The sequence below is a fragment of the Gobio gobio genome (genome assembly GCF_949357685.1).
Source record: "Gobio gobio genome assembly, chromosome: 3".
NCBI classification, from domain to species: domain Eukaryota; kingdom Metazoa; phylum Chordata; class Actinopteri; order Cypriniformes; family Gobionidae; genus Gobio; species Gobio gobio.
Window position 1 is genome coordinate 63,657,378 of NC_137099.1, and position 13,518 is coordinate 63,670,895.

The 13,518-nt window shown below is 45.4% G+C and overlaps 1 protein-coding gene across 1 annotated transcript in view; it reads right to left on the bottom strand.

Annotated features, from left to right (window-relative positions):
- Nucleotides 1–13,518, bottom strand: part of LOC307123009 (B-cell receptor CD22-like) — a 33,502-nt gene that overhangs the window by 19,785 nt on the left and 199 nt on the right. Inside the window, exons 2-10 of the mRNA XM_079811380.1 lie at nt 12,728–12,794; nt 12,283–12,624; nt 11,936–12,184; nt 11,596–11,853; nt 10,922–11,170; nt 10,758–10,833; nt 7,645–7,690; nt 7,272–7,358; nt 7,100–7,180 (exon numbers count right to left, since the gene is read on the bottom strand). Of these exons, the coding sequence (XP_079667506.1) occupies nt 7,100–7,180; nt 7,272–7,358; nt 7,645–7,690; nt 10,758–10,833; nt 10,922–11,170; nt 11,596–11,853; nt 11,936–12,184; nt 12,283–12,624; nt 12,728–12,770 (1,431 nt within the window). The 5' untranslated portion in view covers nt 12,771–12,794. The remainder of the gene's footprint in view (nt 1–7,099; nt 7,181–7,271; nt 7,359–7,644; nt 7,691–10,757; nt 10,834–10,921; nt 11,171–11,595; nt 11,854–11,935; nt 12,185–12,282; nt 12,625–12,727; nt 12,795–13,518) is intronic.

A 13,518-nucleotide genomic window follows, 5' to 3' on the forward strand; every position in this document is an offset into this window, starting at 1 on the left:
GCAATTTTTATCCTAAAAATACTATGTAAAACGCAGTGCAGTTGCACAGCTCTCAGCAGAAAGCAGCTGCGTGCTGATTGGCTGTGCCGCTGCTACTGCAGGAACTCATGGCGAGACCGCTGGGCGGGATGGACCAATCAAGTCCTTCTACATTCCCGCCACAAGGGGCAGCAGAATTTGCATAGCCAAGGGTATATAAGACCCTGTCTCGCCAGGTTCGTCAGATTATTTCTTCTTCAGCGATTCACCTCACTGAGCTCCGGATTGATTGAAGCCCGCCGTCGAAACGCTACCAGCGGAATCCCTGCAGCCCTGAGGATGCCGGATTCCAACCTGGTCTCCGCCTTCAGTCGCCTGCTGTTCCAGCTGTGCCATCTGGCGTTAAAATATCCTTTATACTGTGTATGTGTGTGTACGTGTGTGTGCGTTGCTGGCAACGCCACTTCAAAGAGCTTACTAGCTCTCCATCTCTCTTCTCTCGTGTCTGCCGCGTGTTTTTACGCCGCGAACAGAGAACATTAGTCTTCCGGCACTTCAAATAAAGCAGCGGACATACGGAGCGCTCCTCTTCTCTCGTTCCGTCGCGCTGAGAAGCGCCGCGGACAGAGAATGTTATATCCCCGCCGCTCTAATGGCGCCGCGGACATACGGAGCACTCCTCTCTCTTGCTTCCGGCGCTCTGAAGATGGCCGCGGACAGAGGATGTTATATCCCCACCGCGCTAATGGCGCCGCGGACATACGGAGCTCTCGCTTTCTCTCGCTTCCGTCGCGCTGAGAAGCGCCGCGGACAGAGAATGTTATATCCCCGCCGCTCTAATGGCGCCGCGGACATACGGAGCTCTTCTCTTCTCTCGCCTCCGCCGCTCTAAAATGGCCGCGGACAGAGAATGTTATATCCCCGCCGCGCTAATGGCGCCGAGGACATACGGGGCTCTTCACTTGCCTTCTTCTCTCACTTCCGCCCCTCTGAAAATGGCCGCGGACAGAGAATGTTATACTGCCGCCGCGCGGATAGCGCTGCTGACAGAAGATGTGCACTTCTGCACACGAGTGAACTCAAACCTAAGCTCTCCTCACTCTTCCTTTCTACTCTTCTTCTCCTCTCACTCTGCCGCTCTGATATGGCCGCGGACAGAGAATGCTAGGGTAGACAAGCAAACTCAGGCTGCTGGATATATCGAGAACGTGCTTACGTCACAGCCGTTCTTCACTCAATAAACCTGATATTCTCCCAGTTCCCTTAGTTCAGGTGACTGGAGATGTAATATTGCAATAACTAGCCTGTGGTCAAACATGCTCGGTTGCACATTAACGCTGTTATGCGTTTACCTCTGTGAACTCGTTCGCTGGCGTACGCCGCGAGTACTCTAATGTAGTGGCGCCCATTATACAGTGCGCGCCACCACACATTATTTACAATGAATCAGAGCTTTTCTAGTGGCTAGGCAGACCCGCGCCTGCAGAGCACGCGCTATCCATGAGCCCTGCCGCTAACGTGCACGTGGACTAATCCGCAAGAATGCGTCCACTTTACGGTAACACTATCCAAACACATTGTTACGAGTTCATCTGTAGGCAGTGTGCCAACATCAAAGTTGTACCCCTACACTCAAGCACTTCCCTATGTCCCCAGCTCCCTGCACCCAGGTGGCTGGAAACATTATTCCCACAATCGACGAGCCCGTAAACAAACGCGCTCGCCTGTACACAAACGCGCTCATCTGTACACATGCACCATTTCCCCGGCGACACAAATAAAGCGTTCGCCCATTATTCTGCGTTCTCCGGCCCCCTGCACTCAGGCGGCTGGGAACATTATTTCCACAGTCTACGAGCCCGTGAGCAACGTGCTCTCCTGTACACAAACACAATCTCCTTGGTAAGCGCCACTTCCACGGCGACCCAAATAAAGCGTGCGTCACCATTCAGTGCACGCAGCTTCTCACAGTGCCACTAGCACAGTGCAACCGGGCTAACAGGTCCCTGTTACTCAGTGACCCGCCCCACAAATTAATTCAACCCTTGGCTTCGATAACAAGGTTACTCGCTACAGTTCGCTCGCAGACCACCGTGCTTTGCACTGTGGTAGAGACAGCGGTGAGAAGCGACATGAGTCACGTGCTTAGAACCGAAATATCAAAACTGTAAAATAAAGGGAGCGGTGGAAACCGTGCACCCCTCACAGAGCGAGTCAGGCTTTTACAGTCGCTACTTCCTTGTGCCAAAAGAAGGGTGGTGGTCTCAGGCCATTCTAGATCTCAGACATCTGAACAGGCCCTTATGAAGCGCCCGTTCAAAATTTTGAAAATAAAACAAATCCTCGCGCGCATTCGCCCGGGAGATTGGTTTTTCACTGTGGATCTAGAGGATGCCTTTTTCCACATACAAATAGCCCCCCATTGCAGGCCATTTTTGAGATTCGCCTTCGAGGGGAAAGTTTACCAAAACAGGGTGTTACCCTTTGGTCTATCTCTGGCTCCCTGCACGTTTACGAAGTGCATGGAAGCGGCGCTAACCCCACTGAGGCTTCGGGGAATGAGATTTCTCAACTATCTCGACGACTGGCTCATGATAGCTCAGTCAGAGATACAGTTATTGAACCACAGATCTTGGCTTCTCAACCATCTAAAATGCTTGGGCCTCAGATTCAACGTGGCAAAGAGCTCATTGTCTTCCCTGCTCACTGGTTCCCTGTGCAACGAAGGTATGGTAAATGTTTATATGACATAGCAAGCTAAGCATTTATATTGCATCTAATACTGGGCTATTGGAAAATAGGTGTTTGACTGATTACCAGACGCTTCCGGGTAATTGCGCTGTGTATTACCGAAGGTATTATTTGTGCATTTTATTGGTGATCATAATGTGGGTGTCATTGTTGGGACATATGCACTTTTAATGCGCACATTTGTGCACAGGTCTTGGGCAAAGCACCCGCCAGGTAGCTGTACCGCAATCAAGCAGCAACATCAAGAAGGTAGATGGTTATTGTTTGTGTTACGAGTTGATCCAGTGTGTTAGGACTAAAAGCTTTGAACACACATAAAATGAGTCTGATTGTGTTGCCCTGACGTAATGCACTGACGTAATGCATGGCTGTGTTTTGTCAACTCTTAATATAAATGTATTTAATGAATATGCTGTGTGTGATAATTATGTAGGATTGTGAAGACTGGCGCAAAGGGCTGTTTTTCCACTGTGTCAGTTCATATGTCGACATTGAGGTAAAAGAAAATAATGTTTTATGAAATGTCTGTGATGCTATATGACTATTTGTGCATATGTATATCAAGCACTAATTTTAATGATTTTGTGTCTGCAGTCAGATTGCTCCTGCTGCTTTGCCTTGCCTGAATTAAGTTTTATATATATCTTTTTCTTTTCTTTATTGTGGTTATTTTGCCGTAGCCTCCGTCTAATGCTCTGTCCAACTGATCTGGTATTGGCTGTTCTAGTAGTGTATAAGTTTTATATTCTCTATCCTGCTAGTGATAACCTTCTTGTCCTCCTTTTTTCTAGAGTACTAGAGTAACTGCTCACAAGGTTCCTGGTTCCGTCCCCGCGCACTGCACCACGTATTGTAGTGGTAAACTGCACTTCACAATATTGATTGAATCATTGGTTTGTAGTGGTTGTGTGTGTGTGTGTGTGTGTGTGTGTGTGTGTGTGTGTGTGTGTGTGTGTGTGTGTGTGTGAATGCATGTGATCGTGGGCACCAGATTCCAGAGCACGGGCGGTGAACGTCACGCTTATCCCGGACAGGTAACCTGCCTTGACAGTATTGAATAGTAAATCAGTATTTTCTAAATAAATGGTTAATCGCATTGTCTCTTGTAACCGCCAATACCAGGTCTGGTCTTTCGCTTTAAGACTGTGCCACTAGTATGACGGTGTGGCTCCTTTAATTCTACAATTGTGCAATAAAGTTTTATCATTGTTTTTATCTACTGGAAGCACGTCTCTGTCTAGTTCATCCTGGGTGTATTTTTACGAACCTGCTTGCCTACCAGTTGAGGTGAAAAGTATATCCTGGTGTGAGAGGCACCAGGTGGCGTAGTCAAGAACCTTTAAACATAGATCTGGTCAAAGTACCATATGGTCACACATACACTCCTCTCAAACACTTTCAGAGGATGTTGGGTCTCATGGCCTCGCCGGCGCCAGTTCTCAGACTAAGTCTGTTACACATGCGCTACAGCGCTGGCTGAATCACCGCGTTCCAGCTCACGCATGGCTCTCGGGCCGATTACAAATCAAGGTAGACCACAACTGTGTGTTGGCTCTGGCTCCTTGGAAATATTCCGTCTGGAATCAGACGGGCGTGAGTTTGGGCACTATTACGAACTGGAAAGTTATCTCGACAGATGCATCCAACCTAGGTTGGTGAGCCCTTCACGAGGGCAGGCCAGTCTCCGGTCTCTGGTCAGACTCGGAAAAGAGCCTTCACATAAACTGTCTAGAGATGAAAGCGGTCACGCTATCGCTAAGAGCTTTCCTTCCATACATAAAGCACCACCATGTCCTGATCCGAACGGACAGCAGGTCAGTGGTAGCCTATATAAATCGCCAGGGCGGTCTAAGATCTATTGGTCTACACACAATGGCGGAAAAAGTCCTAATATGGGCAGAGCACAACCTGAGCTCGCTGAGAGCGACTTATGTGCCTGGCATTCTGAATTTGGGTCCAGACATGCTGTCCAGGAGCAAAGTGTCCCCAGCAGAGTGGTCTCTTCGCCCACAAACGATTCAGACAATTTGGGGCATGTTTGGAAAGGCAAAAGTGGATCTTTTTGCCTCACAAGACAATGCTCAATGCCTAATATAATTCTCCAAGCACAAGGATGCCTTGGCCCATGAATGGCCCAACCTCCCTCTTTATGCTTTTCCCCCAATCTCTGTTACCTCAGGCCATAGAGAGGATCAGGGAGAGCAAGTGCGCTGTGCTTTTGATAGCCCCGCTGTGGAGAAATCAGCTTTGGTTCTCACTGCTAAGTTGGATGTCAGATACAGCTCCGTGGCCAATACCGCTGAGGAGAGACCTCCTCATGCAGGCGGAACGGCAGATCTGGCATCCCCGTCCCGATCTATGGGCGCTTCATGTCTGGCCCATCAACGGGTACATGAGAACCTCTCTGAAAATGTATTAAACACTATTTCTGAAGTTAGAGCCCCCGCGACCAGGCGGCTCTATTCAGGCAAATGGTCAGTCTTTTCGGACTGGTGTAAAGCACAAAGCCTGACCCCACATAATTGTGAAATGTCAGAAGTGTTAATTTTTTTACAAGAGCTGCTGGGCGCGGGTCGTTCCCCCTCCACGCTCAAGTTTATGTGGCTGCTATAGCAGTGTATCACATTCAAGTGAATGGACTGTCACTGGGAAAGAACAATCTTATCATGCACTTCCTCAAAGGGGCTAGAAGGCTTCACACCTCGCCCCCCTTCAGTCCCTATACGGGACCTGTCCACGGTCCTGGATGCTGTGAAAGGCTCAACATTCGAGCCTCTGCATTCGGTGAGCTTAAAGCTCCTATCACTCAAGACCGCTTTTCTGCTAGCGATCGCATCAGTTAAGCGAGTGGGTGATCTGCATGCACTCTCAGTGAGCGCCTCTTGTCTGGAATTTGGGCCAAACGACTCTAAAGTCATCCTCAAACCAAGACATGGATATGTACCTAAGTGCTTTCAACTCCGTTCAGAGCACAGGTTATTTCACTTTCAGCACTCTCATCATCGTTTGATGAGGAGGATGCTAATTTGCTCTGTCCTGTCAGAGCGCTGATAATATGCATAGAGCATTCCGCTGCTTCAGACAAACTGAACAGCTCTTTGTGTGCTTTGGCGGCCGCACCCGCGGGTGCGTGGTTACAAAGCAGACCTTGTCACGATGGATAGTGGATGCTATCTCGCTGGCTTACGAGTCCAAATATCTCAACTGCCCTATAGGCATCAAAGTCCATTCTACTAGAGGCATGGCCTCGTCGTGGGCTTGGTCTACTGGCATTTCTCTGAATGATATCTGTGCGGCGGCAGGCTGGGCCTCCCCGTCTACTTTTATCAGATTTTATAATTTGGATGTCCCTGCCTTACAGGCTGGGCTTCTCGCCGTATAATACATATTAACCCCTTATGGCCGATAGTCCGGTCTGGGTTAAGTATTTGTATAAGTCATGAGCACATTCCTTATAGGACTCGACTCTGTCTGGTCTATATATATATATTATATATATACATATATCTTGTGTAATGTTCTCATTGAATAGCCCGACTCAGGTCTGGCTCATATTGGGGACTTCTATGAATATCATATTTACGGGCCCACATAGGTCGGGCTGTGTATGGTTTCTCCATGCTATCAGAGCCGTTAAGCGAGCACTGCATTTTGCATTGGTTCCCCATAGCGTTTAGCAAACGCAATACGAGAGTTCTCTTGAAAGGGAACGTTTCGGTTACTTAAGTAACCTTGGTTCCCTGAGAAGAGGGAACGAGTATTGCGTTTGCTTGCCGTGCTTCGCTTGCTCAGGGAGTCGCTTCAGTTTATTTAACCTGACGAACCTGGCGAGACAGGGTCTTATATACCCTTGGCTATGCAAATTCTGCTGCCCCCTGTGGCGGGAATATAGAAGGACCTGATTGGTCCGTCCCGCCCAGCGGTCTCGCCATAGGTTCCTGCAGTAGCAGCGGCACAGCCAATCAGCACGCAGCTGCTTTCTGCTGAGAGCTGTGCAGCTGCACTGCATTTTACATAGTATTTTTAGGATAAAAATTGCTTCAAAATCTCGAGGAAAGGAAATTCCCCATAGCGTTTAGCAAACGCAATACTCGTTCCCTCTTCTCAGGGAACCGAGGTTACGTAAGTAACCGAAGCGGTATTCATCACTAATGCTCAATCATAACTTAATTAAATATCTCATTAACTTTAACACTGCTTCAGTTTTATTTTAACACTCTGTAGATTGGGACCAAAAGTGCTCTGAGCAGTGTTGATTTAACACTGGGGATTTTGCTGTGTATTAAATGACTTGGGTTACTTTATCTTAAACAGTACACTAAAAATTCCAATTAAACTATAACGATAACTATAGCATCCATTGACTTACCGTTGCATTCTCATACACATGTTCAGTCATCTTAGCATCACAAGTTTGTCGTCTGTCATGATGAGGTCTGGGCTGATTCATCTTTGGAATTAAAGAAAAAAAAGAATAGAGAGAAAATAAATAACTATATTAGCATCCAACCCAACGGCCGGTAACTATAAAATTAACTTACCGTTGCATTCTCATACACATGTTCAGTCATCTTAGCATCACAATTTTGTTGTCTGTGATGATGAGGTCTGGACTGATTAATCATTGCCTAAAATTTTTTAATTTAAATTAAAAAAAAACAGAAAAGAGAGAAAATAATTAGTGTCCAACCCAACGGCCAATTACCATAACATTAAGCTACCTTTATATTTTCATAAGCAGGTTCAGTCAAATCAATATCAGAAGCTTGATGTCTGTTCATCTTTCCCATTAAAGAGATAAACAGAATAGAAAAAAATAAGTATATTGACACTATAAAGTCGCAAATACAGTACATTCATACTTTTTAATTTTTTTATCCGTAAACTATTGAAAACCAAATTAATTCTTCTCACCTGAGACACCTGTCTGTCATTTCTCTTTTTCATCAACCTACTTCTCCTTAAAAAAAAAAATGTTTAATGTTTAATATTTCAGATTTGTGGGCTGTCATATTTTATTTCTAAGCTCACCCCAAAGAATCTTTCAATGAAATCAATATTTATAGAAACACCCAAGTTAGCCTAATAACAGAATATTTCCTTCACACTGGGCTGTGTTTCTCAAAAGCATTGTGAGTTAATTTGATCGTAGGTGCTAATGGTTCTATGATCTACTTACGGTGCTTTTGAGAAATGCAGCCCAGGTTGTTTGTGAAAAAGAGGTTAAGAGAGTAGACAAGCACCTCTAATCTACTAGAGAATGGGAACGTGATGTCAGCAACGTAATGCATTCGTGTACTTTAGGACACAGACACTACATTAGAGAATGAGTAGTAGTTGAGGTAGACGTCAAAACTTGTATTCTAGAGTTAAAAAGACATTAGAATGGTGAACGCTTGCTGTGTTATGGACTGCTATAGCTGCTCTCACTACCTGCGTGGAAAACGTATCTCAAATGACGCGCAATTTTCCAGTTTACCAGCTTGGAAACAAGAAGTGAAAGTAAAAGTAAAACTCAATGGAAATAAACAACTTAACCAACATGTGTCTTTATAATTTGTATTTATATATTTAATATTTATAACAGATATATCCAGTGTTGGGGGTAACGCATTACAAGTAGCTTGAGTTACGTAATAATATTACTTTTTCCAAGTAACTAGTAAAGTAACGCATTACTTTTCAAAAAAGCAACGCAAGTTCCCTTTCGTTCAGTCACTATGATGTTAGTGACTAACGATTGGGGGTTTCGCCTAGAAACCAATCATCTTCGAGAATTCAACAACGCCCAATGGCAGTGCCAATGCCATGGGCATGCAGAATTTGCAAACGTAACTCCGCCCGAGCGGTTCTCCAGGTTGTTGGTGTGACGGCGCGCTCCAGCGATCTCACATTGCCTGCCTGCTGATCTGTGCAGTGATCTGCAACAGCTGTGTGTGTTTTCCCTGGGCGCTACAGCACTCTGCAGAGGTTTCCTCTCACAAAAAGAGCTTGCGCGTGGCACGTCTTTTTCAAGACGGTTCGCCCGCGCACTTCCGGGTGCGATCGATCTCCGTTGCTGTTTATGGACACATTCACTGCTCGATGTGTTTGGGCTTCAGTACGTTCACTGCAGGAACGTGACCATCGCGATGTCGCGGTCGAGACTCAGTGATCTCCGTGAGGAGAGAGAGTCCCCTCTGCCACACCCCAATCTACCATCTCTGAGTGAGGTGGTACTTTGGCTGGTGGCCAGGGTGACCTGAGGGCGGTGCCGTGGTCCTCGGGCCACGCCCCCTCTCGCAAACCGCTTCCCGCGAGTGCTGGACTGAAACAGCGGCCCGTCTCTGACGTCTCGTTCGTTTCGTTCACACTCCAGATAGCAGCGAGATGTCGATCGCCGCATCCCAAGGTGGGCTAGAGTCCTTTGGGGATGACGATTAGGCTGTGCTCCGCCTTCGGGTGTGCCAGCGCTGCCTGATCCAACCTAGAGTTGACAGCCATGTTATCTCGGGCAGCCGTGAGCCTCGGGCTTGCCTCGCACGACTCTTCCCTCTGCTGCCTGTTATATTCCCTGACCGAGGGCACGCTCGGCACGGATGCACTGGCGCACAGCTGGCCGAATATGTGTCCCCCCAGTGAGCCTTCTCGTGCAGCTATTGTGCAAAGTCAGGGAGGACAAGGAGCAGGTCCTTCTGGTCGCCCCGTATTGGCACGGCCGGACTTGGTACCCTGAACTCTTACTCCTTGCGACAGCCCCTCCCTGGCCTTTCCTCTGAGTATCTCCTCGGAGACGGGGCACCCTATGGCACCCACGTCCCGATCTTCAGAACCTCCACGTGTGGCTCCTGGGTGGCAGGTTTGAGTACCCCACCACCTCTGGTGGTGACTACCAGCACTTCCTCTAGGGCAGAGTACTTTCGCCTTTGCGTTGAAGTGGAACCTCTTCGTCACCTGGTGTCTTCTTGTCAAGAAAACCCCTGGAGATGCCCGGTCGGGTCTGTGCTCTCGTTTCTCCAAGTAGGGTTGGAACGAAGGCTGTCTCCTTCCACCCGTAAAGTAAATGTGACCCGTTACGGCAACCAGGGACTCAAGTCGGCAGCACAAGTTTCGAGCAAAATGAGAATGAAGCGTTTTTTTTCAAAATTGGTGATTTTCGGTTTTTTGCAGAATCTGTTAGTTGAAATCATGAAGAAGCCTCTCCATGTTTGAGATAGCAGTATTGGTATATTTAAAAGCATACACTTTGAGGTTGAATTCGCCTTGTTTTTAGGAGATTCTAGCATGCAGCAGAGGCGTGTTTCTCTTTTGTTATTATCCCGCCCTCTAAGGGAAGCGTGGCTCAGTGTTGCCAAGTCCGCTGTTTTTCATGTCCGCGGGTTGAAGCGACCCCAATCATGTGATATTTAGCCCCGGGAATGTGAATTTTAGTAGGCAAACATTGCCAAAAAACACATATTTTACCCCCTGAAATGCAATTTTTACTGGAGAAGCCCCCCTGAAACGTGATTGGGCTTGTTTTGGGCTAGTTTTGAGTAGCAATTGTGCGGGTTTTGTTATGAAAACCTGGCAACCCTGGTGGCTGATACACGAGCAGCGAGCAACGAGCAGCTGATACGAAGTGCAAACCTCCCAGATAACACAATGTCTGAAGCAGTAAAGAACCAACACGATCATCTTTCCCTTGTGCAGAAAGAGAGGGCTGAGTACAACGACATGACTGAAAATAAACATACATACAGGTCCTTGAAAGTGCTTGAATTTATTTTGTGCAAGAAGTTTTCTGGAAGAAACTCCATATTATTCTCTCCGGTCCGATAATGTGTTATTTCGCCAACACTTCGTGGACTATGCTTGATTTACGTTTGTTACTTGCATTCAAAGTGAGTGCAAGCAGTCCTTAACGTAAATACAGTGTTTTTTTTTCTCTGGTGATTCGCATTTGTTATCATTGTACGCTAATGTGTGTCCTAAAACATGGCGGTGACTACCCATAATACAATGCACAATGACATAGTTTCCCAGACTCTATACTATACATTTCTTACCAAATCAGTACCATCATTATGATAACGGAAGCACCACAAACAACTCCAATGGATATGTATAATATCAGCAGACGTCCTGCAAATGAGACAAAATAATAAAACATCTGAACAGATTCATTTGCATCACTTTAGAAAGAGTAAAGTAAATATATGAGCTGCTCTACCTTTAACAGTCACAGTTACAGCGTCTGATCTCCGAGATCCATGTTGATTGTGAGCCTGACAGTAGAAGCGTCCACTCTGTAGTGCACTGAAACTCTGTCCAGATCCAACAGCTGAGGTTTCATTCTCCTTAAACCAGCTGAAGTTCAGAGCAGGAGGGTTTGAATCACTGCTGCAGCTCAGAGTCACTGAATCTCCCTCCACTATTTCACCAGATCCACTCATCAACACTGAGACGCTCCTGGGTGGGTCTGAAAAGGACAAATGAAAGTGTATATTCGTGGTCGTTTTGCACTTAATCCACTAGTTTGTTTATTGAACCATCATTAACTCACACATGACATTTAGAGTCACAGTATCAGAGTATTTCTCTCTATATTTATTGATGGATCTGCACTTGTATTCTCCACTGTCATCAGAGCTGATCTTTGAGATGCTGTAGATTCTTCCAGATCCTACAATCGTTCCTCCTTTAAACCAGCTGAAGTTCAGAGCAGGAGGGTTTGAATCACTGCTGCAGCTCAGAGTCACTGAATCTCCCTCCACTATTACACCAGATGGACTGATAGACACTGAGACGCTCCTGGGTGGATCTGACACATCAATATTATTAAAAATCACAATAAATTTGAAATCACAGACTATGTTTAAATGCTTTAATGTCACATTTACTCACACATGACGTTTAGAGTCACAGCATCAGAGTATTTCTCTCCATGTCCACTGATGGATCTGCACTTGTATTCTCCACTGTCATCAGAGCTGATCTTTGAGATGCTGTAGATTCTTCCAGATCCTACAAACATTCCTCCTTTAAACCAGCTGTAGTTCAGAGCAGGAGGGTTTGAATCACTGCTGCAGCTCAAAGTCACTGAATCTCCCTCCACTATTACACCAGATGGACTGATGGACACTGAGACGCTCTTGGGTGGGTCTAACAAGGACAAAAAGTAAATCCTTAAATCATCTCATTTAAGATCACCAATGTTTTAAAGAACAAATGAATCTGTACTCACACATGACATTGAGATGAAGATCAGGAGAGATGTGATGGTGTCCGTGTACAGCACAGCTATATCTGCCTGCATCCTCTCTTCTGACTGACTGCAGCAGGAGTTCATTGTTTCTGTCTCTTCTCTCAGTTAATGGCTGTGAGTTTCTGTACCAGATGAATGTTGCTCTGTCAGTCAGAGTGCAGCTGCTTTTACATGTCAGACGGACTGAATCTCCCTCTGTCACTCTCTCAGGAGACTCCACCTGAAGATCTGAACACAACACACACATTATATCTAGTGCTGCTGTCATACACTGATTATTATTCAACATAATGCACAGAAGAAGAGATAAACATCACCAAACTCACCTGTGACAGTAAGAGTCACTCCTGGATCACCAAGCCATTTGTCTTTATCAGTGATGAATCTGAAATAGTACTTGTGTGAATCCTTCAGTGTCACATGACTCAGTCTGACGGTGCAGTTCTGCTGTTTATCTCCCAGATACTGAAGCCTCTGACTGTATTCAGGGTCCTTAGACAGATCTGGATACTCTCCTTTATCTTTTACCAGTGTTTTTGTCCAGAACTCTTTCATGATCTGATGTCCAGTAGGGTATGTATAAGTGCAGTTCATTATCACTGTTGAGTCCTTTAGTGCACAGATGTGTGAAGGACTGTAACTCACACCCCAACCAGCACTAGAAACCCCTGAAACACAGAATTCATCCTGAACAATTTAGCAGCAGTTGTGCATAAAACAATGCGGTATGCAAAATCTCTTGAGTGTTTCTGAAGTGTTGCATTGACTCACCGTGAATCATGAGCAGAACGATCAGAGGAAGAGGAGGAGTCATTCTGATTGACCTCACTATCAACACCTACAACAAATGTACAATGGATTATTTCTGTTAAATTTAAGTGTTTTAAACTCTTATAATTTTTTTTACTACTATACATAGTAAACATGTAAATATTGTTTAATTATCTGTTTTGAAGCTGGTGTTTATTGAGGTTCAGCCCGGCTCATTGCGACTGGTTCATTTAAGCACACAAGCCCTTAACTTCCTCTTTCTTGTCAGTGTAAATTGAGCATCATCTACAGTACAAGCTGCTGACAAATAAAGTCGTGTGGGTTAAGATTATAAGAAGTAATGAGACCGAATTCAAAAACGACATACGTTGGTCTTCATAATATTTACTAAAAATCCCATCTCATCCCCACATAAAGATTTTAAATGTTTTAATCACGAGGATATTTACACACTCAACTGGGAATATCACATATAATATATAAATCAACAAAACCATATCTCCAAAAATCAGAACAATTAGTACAAATGTGTGTATACATACAGTAAAGTTTTCACACAGACACACGGGTTAGTTGTCACACTTTTACTCCAGTCACTATTTCTATTTCTAGATTAACTTCATGTATAGAGACACACCTTAAAGTCTTTGGTATCAAAAACTAATGAACAACATCACCGTTATTACTCAGGGGAAAACGTGAGACACATGCCCCAAACCTTCACAATTCAAGCTCTCAGTTCAGATTTACTTCATTAGATACATAATTAGTGTCTTAATGTATGTCACTGT